The following is a 26176-nucleotide window of genomic DNA, read 5'->3' as shown; positions in this document are numbered from 1 at the left end:
GAGGTCAGATTTGTGGTTCCCAGAGTGGGGATATGGGGTCGGGGAGGGGGAACTGGAGGAAAATGGTCAGAAGGTACAAACATACAATTTACAAGATGCATAAGCCCTGGGGATGTGATACGCGGCGTGGTGACCGTGGCTCACACTGGATATGATCTACAGGAAAGCTGCGGAGACAGTAGATCCGAAGAGTTCTCATCACAAGGAGGAGATGTTTTTTCTTTTTTTTCATTGTATCTAGATGAGATAATGGATGTTAACTAAGCCTGTTGCGGTAATAATTTCGCAATATATGTAAATCAAACCACCATGCTGTATGCCGTAAACATTTATAGTGACGTATGTCAGTTGTTTCTCAATAAAACTGGAAAAAATATTAACTGTTTTTAGATTCAGCTTATGAAAAATTATATTTATACATTTTGCAATTTTTAACAATCACTTTAAAGGAGACTCTAAGTAGGGTTTTTATTCCATTTCATAAGCTTAATGTAAAACATTTAATATTTCATTTATAAATTTATTGTAACTGGACTTTCCTAAGTACTTAAGTTCTGTATATCCAGCTAATTAGAGTGTAAACATGGTGATTCATACATTTGCTTAAATGTTGCAATACTGTTTACAAACTTATGAAGTTTTCAACTTAAAATCACACGTCTAGGGCTTCCCTGGTGGCGCAGTGGTTGATGCAGGGGACACGGGTTCATGCCCCGGTCCGGGAAGATCCCACATGCCGCGGAGCGGCTGGGCCCATGAGCCATGGCTGCTGAGCCTGTGCTCCGCAACGGGAGAGGCCACAACAGTGAGAGGCCCGCGTACCGCAAAAAAAAAAAAAAAAAAAAAAAAAAAAAAAATCACACGTCTAAATCAATTCTTCCATTACATTTAAAAATTAGAATCACAGGGCTAATGTGATGCTAAACGCAGCCCTGTTTAGCGTGTTAATGTGTTCTGATAAATTCTTTTAATCCTAACACTGTACTGTTAACACAGAAGGTTTGATTTTCATAAACATTTCTGTATTTAATTCTGATTCTTCCTAGGAGTTTAATATTGCTGATCCACTAAGGAAACTGTCATCTTAGAACAAATGAAACTGAATTTCCTTCCCTGGTGGCTCCCGGGTGGCCTCCTCGGAAAGCTTTCCCAGGCAGAATGAGGACGGCCCCTTCCCTGAGCACTGGTGTCGTGGCAGGACCTCTCACTCACAGGGTCTCCAGCCCCAGTGGCTGTAGTTAGCTTGTGGCAGGACCTCACTCACAGCGTCTCGCCCCAGTGGCTGTAGTTAGGTTGTGATTTACTCCATGGGGCTGCTTTCATCAGTTGGGTAAATCTTGTGTTTTTATGGTTCTTACGACTGTAGACATTCCTGCCTGGGTCTGAAAACTTTTGTATTCTTCATTAAAAAACAAAAAGTTGTTTTCCTGTCCCACAGGCCCGTGACAACAATGCCATGGCAAAACGAGTTTCTGTATCGCACGTGTCTGCCAATGGCGTGACCTCTCAGGTCATTTTACTGACATGTCAGGGTTGTGACAACCCTGTGAATGTCATGATGCCTGGGAGACAGGAAGTCATAGGCGGAGGGAGGGATGGCTTTTCTTTCTGTGTGATTTGTCTCCTCCTGGGAGTGGCCGTGGAGCTTCTCCAGTGCCCTTCACCGTCCGGATTGTTTCTGTCTTTTGCGGGCAGCATGCCCGGGTGTTGTTTTAAAATGTGTGTTCCCCTCCCTCACACCTCCCTGTAAATGGGCTCTTAGCTGTGGAGATTTGTCTTAGAGAAATAAAACATTAGATACAGTTGAAGTCTTCTGATTACAATCCCTCAACCAAATTCTCCTTTCTTTATCTGTCCTTCTCTTTCACCTTTTGGTGGCAACAACTATCCTGATTTGTGTTCATTATCCAGTGCATGTGTGTTGGGGGGAGGGCTTCCAACTTGTACTAAATATGTCCCTATTGATAAATAATATGCAGTCTTGTTTGCATGGTTTTAATTGTTTGAGTGTGTATATGCATTTAAACCTAGATACATAATTGTTTCACAACTTGCCTTTTTACCCCTTCACATTGCTTTAAGCATTTCCATGTTAATACGTGTAGTTTATTTAATTTCACGTGCTCATCATATTTTACTGCAGTGATGTTCCATTGTATGCATGGACCACATTCATGTTTTCTCTCTCTGTGCGATGAGCAGTAGGTGATTCCTGTCTTTCACTATTAAAGACAGTGCCACAACTAACATGCCTGTGTACATTTCTGCAAACGTTTGGGAGGCCAGTCTAGTCCATATGTTCATTTAAAAATTTCCTAGAGGTGGCGAAATGCTCTCCGGAACGATTCTACAGTTTTCTCTTCCACCAGCAGAGCCGCTGTTCGGCATCACCAGCTGTAACACTGTTTGCTAAACAGGATGTGGAATGGTCTCTCTTTGTTAGTTTAATTTGAATTTCCCTGATTGCCGGTGGTTTTGAACATCTTTTCTCTTTTGTAATTTGCTTATTTTTCATATAGGTTATGTGTACTTTTCATCTGAATGTATAGGAATTCTTTATGTATTCCGGAAACCAGTTCTGTCAGCTTTTTGCATTGCAAGTGTCATTTTCTTTTCACTTTCTCTATAGCTTTTGTAGTATAGTTTCAATTTTATTGTAGTCAGATTTATCAGTGTGCCACTTTATGGTTTGCCATTTTTATGTGTTCTTCAGAAACCCTTCCTTAACTCCTAGTCATAGAACTGTTCTCATGTCTTTTTGTTTTGTTTCTCCAAAGTTTTGAGGTTTGCTTTCTGCACTGAGGCCTACTTTTATTTTCCAACTTTAAAAATTGTGGCAAAATACACATAACATAAAATCGAGCATCTTAATCACTTTTAAGTGTGCAGTTCAGCGGTATTAAATACATTCATAATGTTGGGTAGCTATCAGCTCCGTCCATCTCCACGGCTCTTTTCATCTTTCATATATGAAACTCTGTCCTCATTAAACAACAACCCCCATCTCTCCCTCCCCTCAGACCCTGAGAACCACCATTCTGCTTTCTGTCTCTACGATTTTGACTACTCTAAGTATCTCGTAAAAGTAGAGTCCTACAGTATGTGCCGTTTCTGTGACTGGCCTATTGCATTTAGTGTACTGTCTTCAGGGTTCATCTAAGTTGCATTGTGTATTAGAATTTCCTTCCTTTTTAAGCTGAATAGTATTCCAGTGTTTGTATATACCATCATTTGCTTCTTCGTTCATCCACTGATGGACACTTGTGTTCCTTCTATGTTTCAGCTGTTGTGAATACTGCTGTTATGATCCTGGGTGTAACAAATAAATCTCTTTGAGACCTTGTTTCATTTCTTCTGGATATATACCCAAGAGTGGAATTGCTGGATCGTGTGGTAATTTTATGTTCACCTTTTTGAGGAATCGCTGTGCTGTTTTCCACAGCAGCTGCACCACTTTACATTCCCATCAGCAATGCACAAGGGTTTTTCTTTCTTCACATCCTTGCCAACACTGTTATTTTCCTTTTTTTTTTATAATAATAATCATCCTAATGGGTGTGATTGGTATCTTATTATAGTTTTTTGTTGTTGTTGCTTTGTTTTTGCGGTACGCGGGCCTCTCACCGTTGTGGCCTCTCCCGTTGCGGAGCACAGGCTCCGGACGCGCAGGCTCAGCGGCCATGGCTCACGGGCCCAGCCGCTCCGCGGCATGTGGGATCTTCCCGGACCGGGGCACGAGCCCGTGTCCCCTGCATCGGCAGGCGGACTCTCAACCACTGCGCCACCAGGGAAGCCCTCTTATTATAGTTTTGATTTGCATTTCCCTAATAATTAGTGATGTTGAGCACCTTTTCATGTGCTTAATGGCCATTTGTATATCTTTTTTGAAGAAATATACATTCAAGTCCTTTGCCTGTTTTTAAATTGGGTTTTTATTGTTGTTGAGTTGTAGGAGTTCTTAATATATTCTGGATATTAATCCCTTATTAGATATATGGCTTGTGAATACTTTATCCCATATTCTGTAGCTTGTCTTTTCACGCTGTTGATAGTGTCCTTTGATGTACAAAAGTTTTGTAAAATTTTGATGAAGTCCAATTTTTGTATTTTTTCTTTTATTGCTCAGGCTTTTGGTGTCATTTCCAAGAAATCATTGCCAAATTCAATGTCATGAAGATTTTCTCTTGTATTTTCTTTTGAGTATTATAGTTTAAGGTCTTACATGTAGAACTTTGATCCATTTTGTGTTGCTTTTTGTATATTGCATGAGATACGGGTCCAACTTAATATTTTTGCATGTGAACATCTAGTTTTTCCAGCACAATTTGGTGAAAAGACTGTCTTTTCCTCTTTGAATGGTTTTGGCATTCTTGTTGAAAATCAATTGACTGTGTATGTAAGACTTCGTTTCTGGGTTATTATTCTATCGTTCTGACTATCCAGAGTCCCTTGAGAGTCCGTATGAATTCTAGGATGAGTTTTGCTATTTCTGCAAAAAATCTCTTCGGAATTTTGGTCGGTATTGCATTGAATCTGTAGATTGCTTTGGGTATTGACATCTTAACAATATTGTTTTCCAATCCATGAACATGGGATGCCTTCCTGTTTGTTTAGTGTTCTTTAATTTCCTTCACCAGTGTTTTGTAGTTTTCAGGGTACAAGTCTGTCACCTCCTTAATTTTATTCTTAAATATTTTATTCTTTTTGATGCTATTATAAATGGATTTTTAAAAAATATCCTTTGTTGGTTGTTCATTGTAAGTATATAGAATACAACCTATTTTTTTGTGTTGACTTTATATCCTGAAACTTTACTGAATTCATTAGTTCTGGTAATTTTTGGTGGATTTTCTACAAATTTAGGATTTTCTACATATAAGATCTGTTGAGATTTTTATTGGAATTTCATTGAATTTGTGGGCTAATTTGGGGAAAGGGACATATAAAAATGTTGAATTGTCTCATCTATTAATACGGTTCATCTCTATTATCTCTTTGCTCTTCATGAATGTTTTATGACTTTTATTATCAAGATATTGCACTTATTTTATTGAGCTTATTCCTAGATACTTTATAGATTTTGTTGCTATTATAAACAATATTTTATGTCAGCCTTATCGAGATGTAATTCACATACTATAAAATTCATACTTTTAAAGTATACAATTCAGTGATTTTCAGTGTAGTCATAGAGTTGTACAACCATCACCACTAATTTTAGAACGTTTTCATTACCCCAGGAAGGAATCCCATACCCATTAGAATAAGAGCTTTTAAAATTTGCATTTTCTAATAGTAAATGAAAACAATTTATTTTTGTATATGTGTTTGGTATTTCATAACCTTGCTGAACTTTCTAATTCTACTAGTTTTGCTGTACTGTATATGCTTTTGGATTTTCTATGTAGAAATCACATTATCTGTGAATAAGACAGTTTGTTTCCTCCTTTCTAAACTTTTTTTTTCTTTTTCTTGTCTTTTTGCCTTGGCTAGGGCCTCCATATGATATAAATGGTATATTTGTGTTATCCCTGAATTTAAAGAGAAATGCTCCTAATGGTTTTTAGTAGATACCTATTGTCACTTTAAGGAATTTCCTGTTCCTAATTCTCTTTATCATGAATGATACTGAAATGTTATCAAATAATTTTTCTGAAAATTTTAACATGATTATATGGTTTTTATATTGATTTTCCATGTGGTGGATTACATTAATAGTTATTCTACTATTGAATTATTCTTATGTTCCTTTGACAACTCAGTTGGCCATTATAAACTCTTAACATATGTACCTTTGAATTCGATTTACTCTAATATTTTATTTAAAATTTGTGTTCATAATTGAGATGTGTATAAATTTTTCTTGCCCTTTTCCAGTCTTTTTTTTTTTTTTTTTTGTGGTACGCGGGCCTCTCACTGCCGTGACCTCTCCCGTTGCGGAGCACAGGCTCCGGACGCGCAGGCCCAGCGGCCATGGCTCATGGGCCCAGCGGCTCCGCGGCATGTGGGATCCTCCCGGACCGGGGCACGAACCCACGTCCCCCGCATCGGCAGGCGGACTCTCAACTGCGCCACCAGGGAAGCCCCCTTTTCCAGTCTTTAAAAAAATTTTTTTAATTGAAGTATAGTTGATTTACAATGTTGTGTTAGTTTCAGGTGTACAGCAAAGTGATTCAGTTATACATACATATATATCTATTTTTATCAGAATCTTTTCCCTTATAGGTTATTGCAAAATACTGAGTATAGTTCCCTGTGCTAAACCGTAGGTCTTTGTTGGCTATCTGTTTTATATATAGTAGTGCGTATATGTTAATCTCAAACTTCTAATTTATCCTTCCCCCACCTTTCCCCTTTGGTAACCATAGGTTTGTTTTCTATGTCTGTGGGTCTATTTCCGTTTTGTATGTAAGTTCATTTGTATCATTTTTTTAGATTCCACATATAAGCAGTATCATATGATATTTGTATTTCTCTGTCTGGTTTACTTCACTTAGTATGATTATCTCTGGGTCCATCCATGTTGCTGCAAATGGAATTATTTCATTCTTTTTTTATAGCTGAGTAATATTCCATTGTATAAATATACCGCATCTTCTTTATCCACTCATCTGTCCATGGTTGCCTTCATGTCTTGGCTATCGTAAATAATGCTGCTATGAACACTGGGGTGCATGTATCTTTTTGAATTATGGTTCCAGTCTTTTTTTTTTTTAAACATCTTTATTGGATGGTTCCAGTCTTGATGTCAAGATTATACCAGCATCATAAAACGAGTTGGGAGCTTTTCTTGTATTTTTATTCTCTAAAACAGTTTGTATAACACAGAATTTTCTGTTCTCTGAATGTTTGTAAGAACATACTTGTAAAATTGTCTGGATCTGATATTCTGGCAGAGGAAAACTGAATCCAAATTAATTCTTGTAAATGGTCCAAGATTCTGGTCCCCTGCCTGCCCACCTGTACAGCCACATCCCCTTGAGTGCAGGCAGATCCTGTGGGTATGATGAGATATCACTCCTGTGGTTAGGTTATGAATCAGTTGACTCTGAGTTAACCAAAAGGGAGATTATTTGGGTGGGACTGATCTCATCAGGTGATCCCTTTAAAGGGACTGGGCTCTTCCTATAGTCAGAGAGTTTAGAAGTGTGAGAGGGACTGTTGAGGGGCCAGGATCTGAGAGTGGCCTCCAGGGGCTAAGAGAAGTCCCCGGCTGACAGCAAGGCAAAGGGACTCCATTCCTACTGCAAGGAAGGGAACTCTGCAGACAACCTGAAGGGGCTGGAAAGCATCACTTTCCCTAGTTTAGCTTCCGGACGAGGATGCAGCTGGCTGTTCCCGAGACCTGCAGCAGAGAATTTAGCCACGATGTGCCCACAGAACTGTGAGCTAATAAACGGGTGCGATTTCAAGTCACTACATTTGTGGTAGGTTTTTACAAAATAGAAAACTAATACAATTGTTCATGGTTTATTCAGGTTTTCTACTTCTGTCACTTTTGGTAACTTGCTTTTCAAGAGGATATATCCATTTCCTCAAAGTTTTAGCATCTATTGGCATAAAATTGTTAATAATATTCTCTTGTGATTCTAAAAACCTCTCCTGTCTGTAGTTGTGTTCCCTGTATTTTTATACTTTCCTGTGCATGTGTGTACACATGTATGCACACACAAATGTATAAGTGTACATGTGTGCATGCATGCCTATACTATGTTTATTTGTATATGTATCTTTTGTATGCATTGTACACTCTCTTTTTCTTGATTATTCTTGGCAGAAGCTTGTTCATTTGATTAAACTTTCAAAGATTCAGCTTTCTATTATTTCTCTATTTTCTATTTTCACCATGTCTACTCTTTATTATTTCCATTTTTCTATTTTCTCTAAATTTACCCTGCTATTCTTTTTTAAGATTGTTGAGACACAGCAATACTTGGTTTATTTATTTTTAATCTTTAAAAAAATAAAATCAGTTAAGTTTATAAATTTCCCCTAAGGCATCACTTGGACTGAACCTCACACATATAATATGTAGTATATTTGTTGTTGATGAGTTCTAAATATTTGGTAATGTCTTTAATTAATGAGTTATTTAGTTGTGCATTTTGAAGGTTTCTATAATGCAAGTTTTTTTAAATGTGGTTTTATAGTAGTATTCTTATTTAATTGGAGAAGTACGATAATATATGTTACTAAGTTTTTGAAATTTGCTGAGGCTTCTTTTGTGATGTAGGATATTTTCAAAGCTATTCCCATGTACTCCTAAAAGTATATATTTTCTATTTGTTAGGAACACATTTTGTTAGGAAAATAGATTATATATGATAGATAGATAGATGATAGATAGGTAGGTAGATAAAGGTAATATATGAAAGATATAGAAGATTAGAACAATAAGATGGATCAAGGTGCTAATTCTGTCTTGATCTTGTTCAGCCTTACTAAATTTTGGTGTTTAGTCTTTCAGGTTCTGATGAGAGCTTTGTGAGGACCTTCCACTATGTTGGAGGAGTTCTCATTCTTTTTCTTTATCTGTTTTGAATTTATGAGGTTTGGGTGCATAAAAATTAATGATGATCATATTCCTTGGTGTAATTTTGCTTTCAGTATTATGCATTATATCTCTCTTTAGCCTTAGGATTGTTTTTTTGCTTTAAATTATATTTTGTCTTTAGTGTTATATACCAACTTCCTTTTCTGTAGCATTTACTTAGTATATTCTTTTAAAAAATCTGTTTATTTTCAACATTTCTGTATTTTTTTTCAGGTATGGCTTTTGTAGGTGGCAACTTTTTGAAAGTTGGATTTTCAAAAGCTCCAATCTAATCATGTATGATTTAATAGGAAATGAAAATTCATTTATATTTCTTATTATTACTTGTGTGTTTGGACTTACGCCTAATATCTTATTTTTTTTTCCTCTTTATATTATTTCTTTGTTTTGGGGGAGTCTTTTCCTGACTTTTGTAGTGTGACAAAATATTCTATATTACCTGTTCCCTACATACCTTTTTCACCTCTGATGGTTTTTTTTTTTTTTTTTCGGTACGCGGGGCTCTCACTGTTGTGGCCTCTCCCGTTGCGGAGCACAGGCTCCGGACGCGCAGGCTCAGTGGCCATGGCTCACGGGCCCAGCCGCTCCGCGGCATGTGGGATCTTCCCGGACCGGGGCACGAACCCGCGTCCCCTGCATCGGCAGGCGGACTCTCAACCACCGCGCCACCAGGGAAGCCCACCTCTGATGGTTTTGAAATAGACTGTATTTCTATCCATTTACTGGATATCCTTAACATTTTAAATATATATTCATAACTATACATTTGTCTAACACAGAGGACAGAAAATTATAGCTCATCTGTCTGGCAACCTGTGCTTATAAAGGCTGGAACACAGCCTTGCCCATTCATTGACATAGTATCTGCTTTTATGCTACAACGATGGAGTTGAGTGGTTGTGACAGAGATTCTATGACTCACAAAGCCTAAATATTTACTAATGGCCCTTTTCAGAAAATGCTTGCCGTCCTCTGACCTAATACAATGAAGAGTGATTTAGCCTCTATAACATAATTTGATGCAACTGCACACGGAACAACCCCTTCTGTAAATATTTTTATTATTGCCTAGGCTGTTAGTTTTGCATGTAGAAAATAATGAAAAATTGGACACCATAGTTTTAAAAATCAACGATTAATTACATTTAACTATTTAAAAAATTTCTGTGCCTACCATTGCTGTTGTATACTGTGCTTTCCCTTTAGGTTCAGTTACCATGTTTTACTGAAGATCTGGGGTGATGACTTATTTTATCTCTGAAAATGTTTATTTTGCCCTCACTCTTTATTGACAGTTTAGCTGGATATAAAGTTCTAAGATGTCGATTATTTTCCTGCTGCTTTTTGGAGGTATTACTTAATTGTCTTCTAGCATATTTTTTTTTTTTTTCTGAGGTTAAGTTTTCTCTCCTTTTAACTATTCTTTTTTCCCCTAGATATTTTATCTTTTCTCTTTCGTAGCCTTTAATACTTCCTTTTTATGCTTGATATTCTGCAGTTCCTCACACCATTTCTAGTTGGATGTATTTTATTTACGTGATTGGTACCTTGTAATGCACTTTAAATTTGAGAAAGCAAATCTTTAATTCTGGAAATTTCTCATCTGTTATCTTTTCAAATGTTGCTCTTCACCACGTTCCCTCTATTCTCTTTTTCTGGAACGTACATTTGATGTGTGTTAGATGTATGATCTAACCTCCATATCGCTTAATTTGTCTTTCATTTTTTTTCTTTGTCTTTCCAATGTCTGTGAGTGATTCCTTAGTACTATTTCCTAAACCATTAATACACTCCAACTATGTCTCCAGCCTAGAGTATGATTATTATTATTGATAATATTTTAATAACTATTTGTTTATTTCCAAAACTTCTAGCTAGTTTTTAGAATATCTACCTGTTTCTGCCTATTTTTGTTTCATAATTTTTTTATTTCATCTGAACAAAATTAATCTTTCAATAGTTGATTTTAGTAGTTGAATATCACTCTTAGTATTGGATTTTCTCACATGCTATGGAATTTTGGTTTGTATAGATTGTCTCGTTGCCCTTCTTTTCTTCTCCCCTGACCATTTTATCTTATTTTTTACCCCAGCTGCATCTCTAATTTTATTCCTTGCTGCTATGTATTTAGAGTAGGGGGACCACAATCCTTTTTCACCAAGCATCCAGGGTGCATTTTAAAGGTAGAGCCAACAGGATTGTTAGTGAATTGGATGTGGAGTGTAAGAGAGAGAGGAGTCAGGTATGAAGTCTTGGTTTTGGCTTATGAAACACTTGACTAGTGCTGTTCACAGAGAGGGGGGAATACTGGGGAAGGAGCAAGATTGAGAGAAAGAATAAAAAGTTCTCTAGTCACCATCGTGTAACAACTCTGAACTTAAAAAAGTACGTGTTTTAATATTTACATTAAAGTTGTAAAAAGAATTCTTTAGTTTTATTAATGTTTGATATGCTTTTTTTGCTATCCAAGTGGAAATGGTAAAAAAGGCAGTTGGATGGATATATGAGCCCAAAGTCCCAGACTTGAGTTAAAGGTGTAAATCGGGAGTAATAAGCATACTGTGGTGTTCAAAGCTGTTGGGCAGATCCTATATGGTGTGAGCCTTGAGGCATCTAATTTTTCAGTCTGGTAGAGGGGGCAAAGCTTGCAAAGAAGACCTAGAAGAGACTCCCAGGATGTTAAGAGGAAAATGAGAGAATTGACCAATGGGCAAGAGAAGAAACCATTTATAGCAGGAGACTTAACCATTGCAATTGGTGAGAAGCCTTGACAAAACATTTCAGTGGAATGGTGCGGGTGAGAACATAGTTGGGCAAAGCTAAAGAGAGGCAGAAAGGTAAGGCAGTGGGGAGGCCAAGGACTGACACTTTCAATGAGCTTTGGAGTGAAGGGAGCAGAGAAATGTGCTGGGGTTGGAGGCAGATACGGAATTTTCTGTTTTGTTTTAAGATGGGAGACGTTGGGGTATGTTCTTACGCTAAGGGAGTCCTCTGAGCCCTCTATTCACTTTCCCCACTGTTTGTTCCTGTGTTCTCCTGTGGTAAAGTGAGGAATAGGTCATGTGGCATCTGTTCAGAAGTCCCTCAAGTTCCATTCTACTCCCGCTCCTGCTATCACCACCTGTCATGAGGCAGCTTGGAGTGCAGTTGGGGTTGCTTGGGGACATGGTTCAGGCTTGGACTCAATTCAAGGACAGATTCAAGGCCTGGCCAGGGACCAGAGACCAAGTGTCCTCTCGGGGTGATGCCTGGAGGGTTGGTTATGCTGGTAAAAGCCATTCCTAACATTGCTGGCGAGGACGTCTGAATTCAGTTCCTGGCCTTCCCTGCCTAGTACGCCGCCCCCGACCCCCACCCCCGTGCTTGGACAGCGGGGGACACAGGCACGAAGGTGTCACTGCTCTTGGAAGACAGGACATGGGTGGTGGGAGGGGCGTGCCCTCTTCTCAACTCCATGCGGAAGCCCTCACTTCCCCCTTGTCTTTGTTCCTGCCAGGATCCTCGCCACAGCTGGCACTGACTTTGACCTGCGAACCCTGCGGGCTGTGCGTGTGCTGAGGCCCCTGAAGCTGGTGTCTGGGATTCCAAGTGAGTCTGGCAAAAGCAATCAGGCCCAGCCTACCTGGACACTGACCTCTCTCCCAACCCCTGTCATGGCCAGTTAGGCCCTAACAGTGGGCCCTTTGGTGACTCTGAGCTCGCTGCCCTTGACCCCGGGGAACCAGGCACGAAGAAGGGAGGAGCGGCCCTTCTCCAGTCTCTCCCAACTCCGTGAAAACCCAGAGGGTAACTTGGCTTCCCTACGTGGAAGCTTTGATCCTCCTCACACACCCTGCTGTACTTCCAGCTCTTTGCTGCTTTTTCTGTGGTTAAAGGGCAGGTGAGAGATCGACCAAGGTGGTGGGGCAGGATGCCTGAGAACACATGCAGAGGCTGCAAAGGACCACCTGTCTTGGCTCAGGCTGGGCAGGGCTGTTGGGACCTGTGACCTGGTTAAGACATGCTCCGGGGCTGGGCTGCTCAAGAGGCCACGCGAGGGCAGGGGGTGGCCAGGCTACCTCGAGAGCCGGGCACCGCCTGTGCCCGTGTTCCTCCAAGCCAGTGGAAGTTTGGGTTTCCCTCAGAGCCTGGGTGGCAGGGCCCTGAGGCTGTGTCGCCCGAGCCCACTGCAGGGAAGACCGCTGGCTGGCTCCGTGTTCTGCCCTAAGACTCTGCCAGGCAAAGGCTCAGGCCTGTACCCAGGAGCTGGGGTGAAGCTGGAAGTGGGGACACTGGGGTTCAGCCTCTTCTGCCCAGTTCCTCTGGTCTGGACATACTCATGCCCCACAGTCAGTGGTAAAACACTCCCTAGGAGTAGGCCCCCTGCTTTACTTTCCCTGAGGGGTGGGTCTGTCAGGAACCCCTGCTCTTAGTTCCCAGGATCCCTTGCTTGTCCCTCCCAGTATCCCCTGCTCTTAGTTCCCAGGATCCCCTGCTTTTCCCTCCCAGGATCCCTTGCTTGTCCCTCCCAGGATCCCCTGCTCTTCCCTCCCAGTATCCCCTGCTCCTAGTTCCCAGGATCCCCTGCTTTTCCCTCCCAGGATCCCCTGTTCTTCCCTCTCAGGATCTCCTGGTCTTAATTCCCAGGATTTCCTGTTCTTCTCTCCCAGCATCCCCTGCTTAGTTCCCAGCATTCCCTGTTCTTCCCTCCCTTGATCCCCCGCTCTTAGTTCCCAGGATCTCTTGCTTTTCTCTCCCAGAATCCCTTGCTTTTCTCTGTCAGGATCCCCTGCTCTTCCCTCCCAGCATCCCCTGCTCTTAGTTCCCAGGATCCCCTGCTTTTCCCTCCCATGATCCCCTGCTCTCAGCTCCGAGGATTCCCTCATCTTTCCTCTCAGGACTCTCTGCTGTTGCTCCACCCTGAGACCTGCATAGACTCAAGATCTCACCAGAACTTCATGCTGACACCGCCACACGCTGCTCCTCCCTTGAACTGGGACAGTGCTCAGTCCACTCCCCCTGCCCCGAGACCCTGTGCTTTGTGCCCCTCCCCAAGGACTCTCAGCTCTGCCCCACGCAGGCACTCCCTGCTCTGTCCCCCTTCCCTCAAGACTTCTTGCTTCCCCTCCACTCCCTGCTCTGCCCCCGCTTTGAGGGCCCAGCTCTGTCCTTTGGCCTCGTGGATACTCATTGCTCAACACCTTGCCCAGGATGCTCAGCCCTGCCCGCCCAGGCTCTTGCTGTTCTGTCCACGCCCCCAGCCCACTGCCCGCTCTGCCCACTGTGCTCTCTGACCTGCCTGCTTTGCCTGCTCTGGCCCCAGGTCTGCAGGTGGTGCTCAAGTCCATCATGAAGGCCATGGTTCCGCTCCTACAGATCGGGCTGCTTCTCTTCTTCGCCATCCTCATGTTTGCCATCATTGGCCTCGAGTTCTACATGGGCAAATTCCACAAGGCCTGTTTCCCCAACAGTACAGGTGAGGCCTAGCAGCGCTCCTCAGACCCAGATGAGGACCACAGACTCATTCATCCTGGAGAGATGCAGTGTTCTGGGCCCTGGCGGGCGGGGGGTGGGGGTGCCCTCCAGATGCCAGACGAAGGAGGTGGACCCAGACAAGATAAACACAAACACATAAAATAATGTCAGATTGTAGTAACTTCTAGGAGGGAAACAAGAAAGGTACTTGCAGTAGAGTCATTTGGGGGCCTGCTTCACAGAGCGTGGCCTGGGGAGGCCTCTCTGCCAAGGTGACAACTGGACAGCCATCTGAGTGCCGTGAGGGGGGGCCTGTGCGGTCGCCTGCCAGACGGTCCAGTTACGAGGAGCAGTAAGTGTGAAAGGCTGGCGTGAGGAGCGCTGGGTGCAGAGGGGGCGAGAGGAGATTGGCGGATACTGAATCTGCTCCTGTTGGCGAAGACTTAAAGGCTGTACCAGTCCTCTGATAGGATGAAAAGCAGCAGAAAAGAAACATCTAGTGAAAACGTAGCTTGGACTAGAATGCTTTCCTGGTATCAGAGACAAGCTTATCAGTATGTTTTCCTGCTGGCCTGTTACTGACACACCGACGACGTTAAGTGGCATTTTCTTTTTTTTATTCCTTAAAGAAAATATACTTCATTTCTACAACTATAATATTGAATAAAATGATTATTTTTCACAAACCCCTTAACGTTTTTTGGAGATGACATTTCTGACCTTCAGAAGTTAACGTAAGATCAGGAAGTGAGATCCCATAAGCTGAGAACTCTGGACAGCTCAGCTTTACCTGTGGTAAAGCAGTGGGCTCAGGCCGTGCGAGGACTCTGAGCCCAGGAGAGATGGTGGCTGGGGCCAGGCTGTTTGGCAGTTGGAAAGGGTCAGGTTCTGGGTCTATTTTGCATTGAGGCCTGCTGAGCCAACTGGGTTTTCTGGGCAATTGTACGTGGAGTAAGAGAAAGGGAAGAGTTAAGGGTGACACTAAGGTTTGTGTCTTTTTTTTTTTTTTTTTTGCCCACATTGGGTCTTTGTTGCTGCATGCGGGCTTTCTCTAGTTGCAGCGAGCAGGGGCTACGCTTCGTTGCGGTGCACGGGCTTCTCATTGAGGTGGCTTCTCTTGTTGTGGAGCACGGGCTCTAGGCGTGCGGGCTTCATTAGTTGCAGCATGCAGGCTCTGTAGTTGTGGCTCACAGGCTCTAGAGCGCAGGCTCAGTAGCTGTGGCGCACGGGCTTAGTTGCTCCACGGCATGTGGGATCTTCCCGGAGCAGGGCTCGAACCCTTGTCCCCTGAACTGGCAGGCAGATTCTTCACCACTGCACCGCCAGGGAAGTCCAAGGTTTGTGTCTTGAGCTACAAACACGTTAAAGGAGAAAACCTGTGTGATCATCTCAATAAATGCAGAAAAAGTTTTTATTGAAGTTTAAATCATTCATAATTTAAAAAAACCTCTTATCAAAGTGGAACTAAAGGGGAATTTTCTTAAACTCCCTAAAATTCCCTGCAAACATCATACTTTGTCATAAGTTTTGTGAGCTTTCCCTTTAAGGTCAAGAACAAGATAAAGACACACATGGTCACTTCTGGTCCACGTAGCCTTGGTGGTCGCGGCCAGTAACATGAGGCAAGAAAAAGCACCCTGTCAAGAATGTGAAAGGAGGAAAGAAAACTGTCATTATTTACAGAGAATGTGATTATTTACACCTAGACAGACAATGGCTTCCTGGTCTTCTTTATGAGCATTTGTTAAGGTATTTGGAGGGAAAGGAATAAACTTGTGTGATCCTCAGTTTTGCCTTCTAAGCCTGGGAGCATTTGCTTTCCATCCTAGCAATTCCTCAAAATTTCTCCTGTGTTGATAGGAGGGATTTTCCATGTGTGGTCATACATTTGTTTTTTTAAATAGTGTTTTCTATCCTTTCGTCAGGATTTTGGGAGTGGAGGGATTAACATGTGCTGCTTGCCCCCTTATCCCAGAGATTAGCCCTGGTTTTCTGCGATTTCTTTAACGTCTCTCTGTGCGGTCCCTGGCTGCCGGCTAGACTGCAGGCCAGCAGGAGCTTGTCCCCTTTGCTGGGGCCAGTGCCGTGAGGACTGGGCCCTGAAGCCCGGCCACGCTCTGGGCCCGTGTTGGTAGACCTGCCTGATGAGCACCGAGACCGCAGTGCTGAGTCCTGCTTGGCTCTGGCTCCAGCGTGACAGACAGATCTGCCGTCGGGGGAGTCTGGGTGGAGGTCTGGCTGTGAGGGAGAATCAGGGTGTTGCTGGTAGGGAGAGTCGGAGGCTAGGAGTCTGTTGTTTTTGGTTTTAAGATGAATGAGTCCTCAGCATGTTTACATAGTGATGGGCAGTTCTAGTGGGGAAGGAGAGGTCGACCAGCAGTTTCTGAGAGGGTGGGTCTGAGGGTGGCGGGGGGCAGACCGTAGGCACGGGGACAGAGCTGGCGCAGGTGCAGGAGCGGCAGGGAGAGTTTCCCTCGGTGCCTGATTCCTGTCCCACTGTGATGAGGTCTCTGGGGCCCACAGTCCCAGCAGGGGGTGGAGAACGCGGTGCCTCTGAGCTCAGCTTTGCTCCCTTCTTCTCCTCGCAGACGCAGAGCCGGTGGGCGACTTCCCCTGTGGCAAGGAGGCCCCAGCCCGGCTGTGCGAGGGTGACACTGAGTGCCGGGAGTACTGGCCGGGACCCAACTTCGGCATCACCAACTTTGACAACATCCTGTTCGCCGTCCTGACGGTGTTCCAGTGCATCACTATGGAGGGCTGGACCGACATCCTCTACAACGTGAGTTCTGTCTTGGCCCTAAAGCTGCTGGGGCCCCGCTGACGCGGAGCTTCTGTTCAGCCCCAGGCTCCCTCCTCGCCCCACAGGATGGAACACAGGCTCCTTCAGGCAGCTCCGCCTCGGGGCCACTGACCCGGGTCCTGGAGTCTCCGGGACAGCTTTTCTTATGAGAGTAAAGCTGAGGGCCAGGTGGTGGAGGTCAGAAAAGAAAGTTCCGGAGAAGGTGCTCCTGCCGCCGCTGCTGACGATGGCCCACTGCGTGAAGAGCTTTGTCCCTGTGAGCTCGTAGACGATGGGAGAGAGGCTCGGAGAAGCTAGCCAGCTGGCCCTCGGCCCGAGGCAGCAGGTGGCTGCCTGGTGAACAGGGGAGGAGCAGGGCTGAGCGCAGGGAAGCTTCCCTGACTGCGCCAGGGTCCTGGTGGTGGGAACGGGCGTCGTGTACCTTTGTTTCCTTCCCACTAAGTCTACCTGGTTCTCTTTCCTCCAGTGTTCCCTGTCGTTAGGATGCCAGCCCGTCCCAGCAGTGTAGGGCAGTCTGGGGGTTGGTGCCTGTGACAGAAGTTGGGTGTAAGGCCTTCGGGGGCTTCCTGGTGACCCATCTCACTCCCGCCTCCCCTCCACCTGCGGCTCTTCTTGGGGGACCTGCCATCGACTCCTGGGCAGACCTCTCTCTCTTCTTTTTATATGATGACCCCCTACTCCTACAGAGTCACCTTCTACCCCCTAGAGTCCTGTGAGCTGTGGGCATGAAAATAATTAAGTTAGTGGAAGTAAAGAAAGAAGGTGCACTTGAAACAGGAAGTTTGGCAGGTCTGGCTGGTGGACTGCTGTGTTTTGGTAGCCAGAGGGTGTGTTGTGCTCGGGGGCTGTGGAGGGGGTGTCCTAGAATGTGAGGTACTTCACTTTGAACCTGTCACCTGTGCGCTGAGGGTGGGGCTTGGGCCACCAGCCCCCGGAGCAGCCACACGCTTCTGGCTTGAAGGTGGGCAGGAGGAAAGGGACAGCCTGGGGCCCTCTGCTCTCCGGCCCTGTGGGTCTCAGGGCTGGAAATCCAGCAGGCGCTCGGTAAGTGCTGGCTGAGCAGGCGGATGGCAGAGGGCGAGTTCAGGAGGAGCCAGCCTGAGGTCCACTAAGCCAGAGCCCTCCTTGGAGCGGGAGTTGCGTCTGGTGACGGTCTCGTTTGATCGAGGAAAAGAGGAATGGAGACGAGGGCGGTGACGAGGAGCTTGGCTGTTCTCTCCCTACAGCCGATCCAGGAGCAGCCTCCACAAAGACGAGCCCTCAGCACAGCTGGAGTGGGCCACGTCCCTGCCAGGGCGCCCGAGCGGGGCGCCGCGTGAGCCGGTCTCCACAGCCCTTTGTGCCATGGGGCTTGGCCAGGTGACTCAGCCTGGTAGGCCTGTGCCCCCAGGGGAGGGATGGGTAGGAGCCAGACCTCGGGGCAGGAGGTGCCGGTCAGGAAGCGCCACAGAGGCTCACCCGACACATATTTCCAGGGGACCCACTGGGTGCAGATGCTGCAGGCACAGTGGTGGCAGGAGGCCTTCAATAAATAAAGGCCTGGTAATGGCAAGCTGCTGTGAAGAAAACAAAGGCGGACGAGGGGCAGGGGCGACAGGTCAGGGGGCGCTGGGAAAGCAAGGCCTGGTGGGGTCTGGAAGCCAGACGGGCAGACGCGATGGCACGGTGCCGCAGAGTCTGGCGGCGGGGCACCGGGACGCAGTGACGGGCGACGCAGTGATGGGCGTGGGTCGTGAGGCTGGTGCCCAGAGCCGCTGGCCAAGAACTGTTGGATCCATCCTCCACACTGAGGGATAACAGGGTTGGTTGCAGGAGATCAGACAGGACTTTGGAAGCGGATTCTTTGGAGGGCGAGCCTGCCACTCCCCCCGCCCAGTGAGAGGGACGTTCGTGGTCCCCTCAGACATATGCTCCTTGACGGAGCCCGAGCGACGTGCCTTCAAGGGCTGGAGCCATAGGCCTGCCGCAGCGGGGCTGGTGGGGCAGGTGAGCACATCTGCAGTCTGGGGAGAAGCCAGGGCCCTTTTAAGTCCTGGCTGGAGGGAATGAGGGGGGGTCTCGAGAGAGACCCAGAGACCGACTGCTAAAACACTGGCGGTAGTGGGCGGGTGGGTCCTCAGCCTGGAGGAGAAGTGGTCTGTCTGGGTTTTGAAAAGTGTGGTCAGATGGGGTCCTGGAAGAACACACAGCAGTGCCGCCAGGTCTGAGAGGTCTGAGCACACAGCAGTGCCGCCTGGCTTCGATAGCGTTGAGGTCAGTGACCCAGGAAGGAGGAAGAGTGTGTGGCGTCGGGAGCAGAGAGGGGCCACACCGTCCTCTCCCTTTGAGAACAGCCAGCTGTGCAGGCCGGCTGAGGAGAGAAGATATTCTCAGTGTGAAGCACGTCAGCGGGGCCGGGACCCTTAATTGTGTTTTATACTTGAGGTGGCTGTAGAATTTTCTGTTACCCAGAGTTGTCAGAACAGTCACAGGACCGATCCCCATTTCCATCCCGGGCTATGTCTACGTTCAGTGTCGACTTAAAAAAAGGCACAACGTGAGAGCTGCGAGTTAAGTTTTATTTGGGGCAAAATGAGGGCTGCAACCCGGGAGACAGCATCCCAGATCGCTCTGAGAAACGGCTCCACAGAGGCAGGGAGGAAGGTCAGTATAGATGTGGTCTGGGTGAAGGGGGAGTACATGCAGTCAAGCATTATTTTTTGTAGAAGGTTTCTGCTCGTCTCGTGCATGTCACTGCCAGTCATGAGGAGCAGACGTCGCCGTGAAGGATTTGAGTGCTTGTCTAGATACGAGGAGGTACAAGAACTGGGCTCATAAAATTGTCTCCTGAAAATATCCATCTATCGGAAGACCTGTTCTGCCAGTGTTACCCAGAGCCCAGAGTGCCTCAGTTCAGCTTTTCAGGGGCTGTTGCAAGGCAGCAGCCGCAGCAGCGCATGATTTACTCCTTGTAGAGGCAGCTGGCAAGTGACAATGGCGAGCGCCAATTTGTAGCTGACAAGAGGAACCGTAGGAGGTAAATAATGTGGGCTTATGGTTACATACATGTGGTTCTGCATCTGTTCATTGCACTAGTTTCGTAAAGATCCGAGGAAGGCGCGTTCAGATACGTAGGTGCAAAGGCTCCGTTTTGAAGTGAGTGCAGACACAACCTGCTCATTGGTTGGATGTGATGTTTAATGTGAAAGAAAGAAGAATCAAAGATAGTGTGACTGGAGCCGTTGGGAAAGGTGGTGCCTTGTATTGAGAAGGGGAGAATGGGGAGCAAGGTAACTGCGGATTTTTGTTTTAGCGGAGCGTCATGGTGGAAACTGAGAACCCTGCTTTGGCCCTGGAAAGCCTTGGACAACTGTTTCATCCAAGTGGAGATGCTGAGTGTACAGTTGGGTATATGAGAGGGGGTTCGGGGGGACAGCAGGGCTGAGGGTTTGAAGTCATGGATGATGCTTAAAATTATGGGAGAGGATGAGATCGCTTGGGTGTGGATGTGTGGATGGAGAAGCAAAGAAGGCTACAGACGGAGCCTTGTCTGAACCTTTGGCTGTCAGGAGAATTCCAACATTCAGAAATCAAGTAGGAAAGAAGGATCCAGCAAAAGAGAGCGAGGCGGGGACTTGCGGGGAGTAGGGACAGCACTGCAAGTGTGCTGCGTCTTGGGAGCAGAGCAAAGAGAGTTTCCAGAAAGTGACCGACCAGATCAGCTGTTGCTGAGAGGTCGCAGGCGCTGTTGGTAAACTAGACAAGAGCGTTTCGGCAGTGGGGATAAAACCTTGGAATGTATAGGTTAAAGGCAGGAGGTATGGAAGTGAGGACGGCAAGTATAGTCATCTCGTTCAGGGGGTTTCCCTGTGAAGTGGAGGAGGGCAAGAGGAGGTAAGTGCAGGGAGACGTGGGAATTGGCTTTTTTTTTTTTTAATGAATTGTAGGTTCAAATGCAGTTGTGAGAAATAATGCAGAGAGAGCCCTTGTATGCTTTGCCCTTTTCCTGTAACGGTAACAACCTGCAGAACTAGCTGCCGGAACCAGGGCAGCGACACTGCTACAGTCAAGGCACAGGACGTTCCATCACAAGGGATGCTGTGCCGCTCTCGTATAGCCATGCCCACTTCTCTCCTGCCTTCGCGCCTGGTAGCCACTGATCTTTGTGCCGCGTTGATAATTTTGCCGTTTCGAGAATGTTATGCAGATGAAACCGTTCCCTATGTGACCTTCGGGTATTGGCTATTTTTCACTCCGCATAACACTCTGGAGCTGCATCCGGATTATTCTGTGTGCCAGCAGTTTCTTCCTTTCTGTTGCTGAGTGGTGCTCCAGGTGTGGGTGGACTGCAGTGTTTAATACTCACCTGTTAACGGACATCTGTGTTGTCTCTGTTCAGGGCTATCAGGAATAAAGTTGCTCTGCACATTTGTGGGCAGGTTTTGTGCAGATGTAAGTTTTCATTTCTCTGGGTTAAATGCTCAAGGGTGCAATTTCTGGGTTGTATAGTAGTTGCGTGTTTAGTTCTTTAAGAAATTAACGCTTTCCCAGAGGCCTGTATTCTTTTGCATCCCCACCTGCAGTGTATGAATAATCTAGTTTTTCTGCATCCTCACTGGTATTTGGTGTTTTTAACTTCAGCCATTCTGACAGTGTGTAGAGATGCATCTCAGTGCACGTCCTAATGGCTGATGATGTTAAGCATCTTTTCAGACGTATTTGCCGTTTGTGGGTCTTCTTCAGTGAAATATCTCTTCATATCTTTTGCTCATGGTCTGGATTGTTCTTTCACTGTAGAGTTTTTATATATTCTAGATACATTCTAGTTCTTTGTCAGATGTGTGGTTTGCAAATGTTTTCTCCTAGTCAGTAGCTTGTCTTTTCATACTCCTCACCTGGTCTGTGAAAGAACCAGCGTTTTTAATGTTAATAAAGTCCAGTTTATCAATTGTTCCTTTTGTGGATTGGGCTTTTGGCATCAAATCTAAGAACTCTTTGCCTAGTCCTAAATCTTAAATATTTTCTCCTATATTTTTTTCTAAAAGTTTTATTATTTTATATGTAAGTCTGTGATCCATCTTGAGTTAATTTTTGTATAAAGTGTGAGGTTTAGGTTGAGGTGCATATGCTCTCTCTCTGCCCTCCCTCCCTCCCCTTCCCCTCCCTGCTTCCTCCCTTCCTTCCTCCCTCCCTCTCTCTCCTTTCTTTCTTTCTTTCCTTCCTTCCTTCTTTATTCCTTCCTTCCTTCCTTCCTTCCTTCCTTCCTTCCTTCCTTTCTTTCTTTCTTTCTTTCTTTCTTTTTCTTTCTTTCTTTCTTTCTTTCTCTCTCTCTCTCTCTCTCTTTCTTTCTTTCTTTCTTTCTTTCTTTCTTTCTTTCTTTCGTCTTTGCCTGGTTTTGTTTTCAGGGTAACACAAGCTTTATAAAATGAATTGAGAAGTAATTACTCCTCTTCTATTTTTCTAGAAGAGATTGTGCATAAGTGGCGTTAATTATTTTTTAAATGTTTGGTAGAATTCTATAATCTGGGCCTAGAGATTTCTTTTATTTTTATTTTTTCATATCGCACTTTTTTTATTCACCTACCATGAAATTCACAAAGTGGTGAATGGCTCAGTGCTTTTTGTATGTGCACAGGACTGTGCAACCATTACCATTACTCGTCTTTGAAGATTTTCATCGACCAAAAAAGAAACCCTGTACCCATTAGTAGTCACTTCCCATTCCTCCATCCCCAGCCTCTGGAACCACTAATATATTTCTGTCTCTTTATATTCGCCTATTCCAGACATTTCATACAAATGGACTCATACAATATGTGGGATTTGTGTTTCTAAGGTCCATCCATGTTGTAGCAAGTATCAGTATTTCATTGCTTTTATTATCAAAGATGATTCCATTGTGTGGATATACCATCTTTTGTTTGTATTTCATTGGTTGATGGACATTTGGGTTGTTTCCATTTTTTACATTATGAATAATCCTGCTATAAACATTTGTGTACAAATTTTTGTGTGGAATATGTTTTCATTTCTCTTAGGTGTACACCTAGGAGTGGAATTTCTGGGTCATATGGTAACTCCATATTTAACCTTTTGAAGAACTGCCAAACTGGTTTCCAAAGTGGTTGCAACACTTTACATCCCCACCAGGAATGCACAAGTGTTCCAAATTGTCCACATCCTCACCAACACTTGTTGTCTATCTTTTTAATTTTAATCATCCTAGTAAAATTACAATTTAATTTTAACCAACCAACCATAGAGTGAAGTGGTATTTAATTTTACCTTTGATTTGCATTTCCCTAATGACTTATGATGTAGAGCATCTTTTATATGCTTATTGCACCATTTATATATCTTCTTTGGAGAAATATGTATTCATATCCTTTGCCCATTTAAAAATTGGGTTATTTGTCATTTTATTATTGACCTATAAGGTTTCTTTATATATTATGGACACTAGACTCTTACCAGATATTTCAGATTATTTGCAAATATTTTCTCACATTATGTGTGTTATCATTTCACTTTCTTGATGGTATCATTTGAAGTAAAAAAGATTTTTATTTTGATGAAGTCCATTTTTTTCTGTTTTTGTTTTCACTTTGTACTTTTGGTGTAGTATCTAAGAGTCCATTACCTAATCAAAGTCATGAAAATTTACTCCTATGTTTTCTCATTTTGGCTGGTAATATTTAGGTCTATGATCCATTTTGATTTAATTTTTGTATATGGCGTGAGGTAGGGATCCAATTTCATTCTTTGGCCTGTGGATATCCACTTGTCCCAGCACCATTTGTTGAAAAGACTATCCTTTCCCCATTGAATTGGCTTGGCACCCTTGTTAAAAAAATCAACTCATCATAAATGTAAGGGTGTATTTATAGATCATCAATTCTATTTCATTGACCAATGTGTCTGTCCTTTTGTAGGGGAAGTTTTAAAATCACAATATCACTTTCCTCAATAGTTATTGGACTATTTACCTATTTTGTATTGGGTGAGTTTGTGTTTTTGGAGAAATTGATCCATTTCATCCATGTTGTCAAATGTATAGAGAGTTGTTTGCAGTATTCCTTCATTATCCTTTTGATGTTTGTTGGTCCTGTAGTGAAATCCCCTGTTTCATTGTTGATATTGATAAGTTGTGTCTTCTCTCTTTTTTTCTTAGTCAGTATTGCCAGAGGTATATCAATTGAACTTTTTTCAAAGAACAAACTTTTTCAAAACTTGATTTTTTCTATTGTCTGCATTTTCAACTTGGTTGATTTCTGCTTTTATCTTTACTGTTTACTTTCTTCTACTTGATTTGGGTTTGTTTTGCTCTTCCTTTGCTTGTGGTGGAAGTTTAGGTTATTGATTTGAGACTTTCCCTCTTTTGTAATGTATGTACTTAGTGCTATAAATTTCCTTTTCAGAACTGCTTTAGCTGTGTCTTTCAAATTTGATATCTTGTATTTTCATTTTCATTCAGTTCAATGTATTTTTAAATTTCCCTTGAGACTTCCTCTTTGATCCATGGATTATTTAGAATTGTTTGTTTACTTTGTGTTTGGAGAGTTTTCTATTGTATTTCTGTTATTTGTCTCTGGTTTGATTCTATTATGGTTAGAGGATACACTAAATTTGAAAAAAATTCAGTTCTTTTAAATTTATTGAGACTTGTTTTATGGCTCAGGATATGGTCTGTTTTCATATATGTCTTGTGGACACTTGAAAAGAATGTGTATATAATGTGTTGTTGTGTATTATGTGTATAAATGTCAATTATACATCCTGTTGCATGATGGTGAGCTCTTTTATATCCTTGCTGATTTTCTGTCTAGTTGTCTTATCAATTTTTGAGAGAGAGGTGTTGAAGTTTCCAGCTATTAATTGTGCATTTGTCTGTTTCTCCTTTCAGTTCTCTCAGTTTTTGCTTCACATATGTTATAGCTCATTTGTTAGGCATGTACACATTTAGAATTGCTATGTCTTCTTGATGAATTTACCCTTTTATCGTTATAATGTATCCCCCACTTTTCAAAAGTTCTCTTAATGCCACTTCACTTTTATGAAAGACCTACATTAATACCTGTTTCCACTAACCAAAAGAAATCCGTGGAAGATTTATGCTTTTATGAAAAAAGGTGAAAGAAGAAAATAGTGTTCAACATTTGCTTTACGGTGAGCCATTCTAAAGGCAGTGTGCACCCCAAGCAGCAAGAGTGGCACTGCCAAGCTCCTTCCCTGGGAACTACACTCAGCGTCTCAGCATCATATTGCCATAGCTCTATTGTATCTGTGAGCATCTGTGTTTTATCTTATTTTCTGTATGTGTTAGCTGATGTGTCCTATGGTGATTGTTTCTTTGCTTTATGCCTTTGTGGCTTAGGAAAGGCTTCACAGGAACGCACTGCTTTCAAATAGTGGGGGAAACCTGTATATGTTCCTCTGTGTCTCTAGTGAAATTTTTTTTGTTCTGATGTCTACTTTGTCTGATATTTATTTTCTGATATTAATATAGCCACTACAGTTTTAATTTGATTTATGTTTATATGATACTTCTTTTTCCATATTTCACTTTCAACCTACCTAAATTGTTATATTTGAAGTGAATTTCTTATAGATAAAACATAGGTGGGTCATGTTTTTAAAGTCACTAGCCAATCTTTGTCTTTTAATTGGTGTATTCAGACCATTTACATGTAATGTAATTATTGATATGTTAGAGCTCACATCTGCCATTTTATTTATTTATTTTTTGTTTACTGTTTGTTCTGTTTTTTGTTTCTTTGTTTTCTTTTTCCTACATTCTTGAGTATTACTTGAACTTTTGAAAAAATTCCATTTTGATTTATCTAGTTGTTTTTGAGTATATCTCTGTTTGGTCTTTTAGTGGTTGCTCTATATCTTATTCCAGTCTACTGGTGTCATAATTGTACCAGCTCAAGTGAAGTATATACACCTTACCTTCTTTATATCTCTTTACCCTCCCCCATTTATAAGACAATTATCTTAAACATTTCCTCTACATATGTTTATAACCACATCATAGCGTGTTATAAGTTTTGCTTCCACTGTCAAACATGATTTAGGAAAATCAAAAGGACAAATAAAATCTATTTACCCCTATTTTTACTCTTTTCATTGTTCTTTCTTCCTTCCTAATGGTTAACAATTCCTTTTTTAATCATTTCCTTTCTGCTTAGAGACTTTCGTTAGTCATTCTCTTAGGGTAGATCTGCGGGTGACAGATTCTCCCAGTTTCCCTGTTTTTATTATGAGAATGTCTTGATGTTCCCTTCATCCCTGAAGGATATTTTTGATGGGTGTAGGTGTCTGTTGACAGTTTTTTTTTTCTCTCAGAACCTGAAAAGTATTGTGCCACTTCATTCTGACCTCCATAC

The 26176-nt window shown here is 43.3% G+C and overlaps 1 protein-coding gene across 1 annotated transcript in view; it reads left to right on the top strand.

Annotated features, from left to right (window-relative positions):
* CACNA1B (calcium voltage-gated channel subunit alpha1 B) overlaps positions 1 to 26176 on the top strand; it is a 172555-nt gene that overhangs the window by 27885 nt on the left and 118494 nt on the right. The window contains exons 4-6 of the mRNA XM_027104122.1: positions 12051 to 12142; positions 13857 to 14009; positions 16597 to 16787. Coding sequence (XP_026959923.1) covers positions 12051 to 12142; positions 13857 to 14009; positions 16597 to 16787 — 436 coding nt within the window. The remainder of the gene's footprint in view (positions 1 to 12050; positions 12143 to 13856; positions 14010 to 16596; positions 16788 to 26176) is intronic.

Source organism: Aethalodelphis obliquidens, unplaced genomic scaffold, assembly GCF_003676395.1.
Source record: "Aethalodelphis obliquidens isolate GAN/ISIS:26980383/991018 unplaced genomic scaffold, ASM367639v1 scaffold7, whole genome shotgun sequence".
Classification (NCBI taxonomy): domain Eukaryota; kingdom Metazoa; phylum Chordata; class Mammalia; order Artiodactyla; family Delphinidae; genus Aethalodelphis; species Aethalodelphis obliquidens.
This window is presented reverse-complemented; position numbering and strand designations above follow the sequence as displayed.